The sequence below is a fragment of the Montipora capricornis genome, unplaced genomic scaffold (genome assembly GCF_036669925.1).
Source record: "Montipora capricornis isolate CH-2021 unplaced genomic scaffold, ASM3666992v2 scaffold_396, whole genome shotgun sequence".
NCBI lineage: Eukaryota > Metazoa > Cnidaria > Anthozoa > Scleractinia > Acroporidae > Montipora > Montipora capricornis.
Window position 1 is genome coordinate 12501 of NW_027180128.1, and position 2500 is coordinate 15000.

The 2500-nt window shown below is 42.4% G+C and overlaps 1 protein-coding gene across 1 annotated transcript in view; it reads left to right on the forward strand.

Moving 5' to 3' along the window:
* The first annotated feature begins 2434 nt into the window (after positions 1 to 2434).
* LOC138035453 (uncharacterized) overlaps positions 2435 to 2500 on the forward strand; it is a 3022-nt gene continuing 2956 nt past the window's right edge. Inside the window, exon 1 of the mRNA XM_068882136.1 lies at positions 2435 to 2500. This exon is cut by the window's right edge and continues 4 nt beyond it. Within this exon, the coding sequence (XP_068738237.1) occupies positions 2435 to 2500 (66 nt within the window).

Below are 2500 nucleotides of genomic sequence, written 5' to 3' on the forward strand. Positions count from 1 at the left end.
TGACAGGCGCTTATTTAGCTCACTGCAAAGCGCGAGAGGCAAATGCGCAGCTCAAGATGAGGGGAAGAGAAAAATAACCGCCTGTCGCCAGTCTATTGTTTATGCTCTTCCGACCCCCAACACACTGACAAAATTTGACTAACAGTATGTTTTGGGTTGACCAATTAAAGCGCTTTCAATCATTCGCCTTGGTTTGGCGAATTTTTACACCCCTCTTTCCACCGGCCGTGGGAAAACCTGGAAGGGTAGGAGAGTGAGAAACCGCCTGCAATCAACCCCCTCAACAATTTCGAAACCTCCGTTCACCCACGGACGGAGAAATAGCGTTTCTGATTGGCTGATCAAGTCTCAGAAAAATCCTCCTGTCAGTCATAATTTATTGCTCCCTTTTATAAAAGTGCAAAGACAAAACAAAGCGGAATAAGGTGGCAATCTGGAAGGGAATTGGCAAAAGCTTCATATTTTAGTTTTATCTCATCGGCGAAATGTGTTCTGTGCTAGTAATCACACCTTAATTTGAGAAGTATTATCGGTGACCAGATTAAATTAAAGAAGCTGAAGGATGAGCGCTGACGACAACCTCTCGTTGGCGGCTGCCAGATGTATCCATTGGGAAGCATCAACTAGTTTTCGCATCAGCAGAAGATGTGTTGCATAGACAAGGCATTTCTCAACGTGCTGAGATGACATTTTCTTTATTACCACAAAAACATGTCGTCAATATATATATGTTTGAAAGAAAATTTGCCCTGAGGAGGATTTGAACCCACGTCCCCCCCGTTATTAGTCGGGTGTGGTAACCACTACACCACCAGGACATCCATGCGGGCAGCAAAGCCATCGAAGGGGTGATTTACGTGGTCAGGGCGTGGGCCTCCCGGGAAATTTTCTTTCAAGGTGACAAGGTAGGGGAGCCTTTAACTCCACTTGAAACCCAACTAAGGATGAAGTTAATGATGCACGACCGTAGTCAACTTAGCGGATAACAAGGAAGGATCCTCGAATGATATAGGCATTGTCAGGCATTGTCAGGGTTTCTCTCCTTCACACACACACACACACACACACACACACACACACTCTCTCTCTCTCTCTCTCTCTCTCTCTCTCTCTCTCTCTCTCTCTCTCTCTCTCTCTCTCTCTCTCTCTCTCTCTCTCTCTCTCTCTCTCTCTCTCTCTCTCTCACATTTCCCAAATTTCAATTTTGTTTCCTTTTTTGAGTTGAGTGTTGTATTTCGTCAGCAAAATTTCGGCATTCGATTGTGTTCCACAAGGTGATATTTTAGTCGCTTTTTGGCTTCTTTCTTTTTAACTAACGATGTTTTTGAGCGCATTTTGTTTTTCAAAGGTGTTCCTTTTCTTTGTTCTGGAACGGTCCCCTCTTGAAAAGCGAGAACAGATTGTTCCTCTTTTTTGTGTTCCTTTTGATGAATTCGGAACGTGCTTTCATACTACTTGGGAACAAAATGGTCCTTCATTGCTAAAAGGGGAACCAATTGTTCCGAGTTCCGAATCCCGAGCGGAACAAACTGGTCCTTAATGGATGATTTGGGAACTATTGTTCCTAAACATGTGTTCCTTTTGATAAAATGGGAACGTGCTTTTATAAAGATAGGGAACAAAATGGTCCTTTATTGTTAAAAAGGGAACCAATTGTTCCGAATTCCTAATCCCAAGCGGAACAAATTGGACCTTAATGGGTGATCTGGGAACTACACCTTTTGCTGTTCATTTACGCAAAAGATACATTCATTTACGTCAACAGTCCAAACTACGTTCATTAGCACTTGCATGAACTTCAATAACGCGAACGAACTTTCAAAATCGCTATTTGCATATGAATTAACATTCGATTTCTTTCCTTTCCGTGTAGCTAAGTAGCTTTAAATACCCGTAAAGCGGAGCACTGATGGAGAGGGGGGAGTAAAATGAGCGCACCGTCGACTTCAGGTTTGTCAGCTGAATTACTGCTACGAGTTATCGACGTTAAATATCGTTACTTTACTTTACTTTTATCACATGGGAACCAACTGTTCCGAGTTCCGAATCCCGAGCGGAACAAATTGGACCTTAAATGGATGATATGAGAAGTATTGTTCCTTAAAATGTCTTCCTTTCTATCAGGGGCAAAGATGGCGCAGTCCGTTAGTAAGCGGCCTTGGTGCAAGAGGTCCTGAGTTCGATTCCCGGATCTCGCATCCTTGTTTCGACTTCTTTCCTTTCCGTGTAGCTAAGTAGCTTTAAATAAATCCCGAGCAGAACAAATTGGACCTTAATGGATGATTTGAAAACGAGTGTTGCTAAAAATGTATTCGTTTTGATAACATGGGAACATGTTTCTTTTATAAAAATACGGAACAAAATGGTCCTTTAGTGTTAAAGTGGAACCAATTGTTCCGAGTTCCGAATTCCGAGCGGAACAGATTGGACCTTAATGGATGATTCGAGAAATATTGTTCCTAAAAATGTGTTCCTTTTTAACAGGAGCAAGAATGGCACA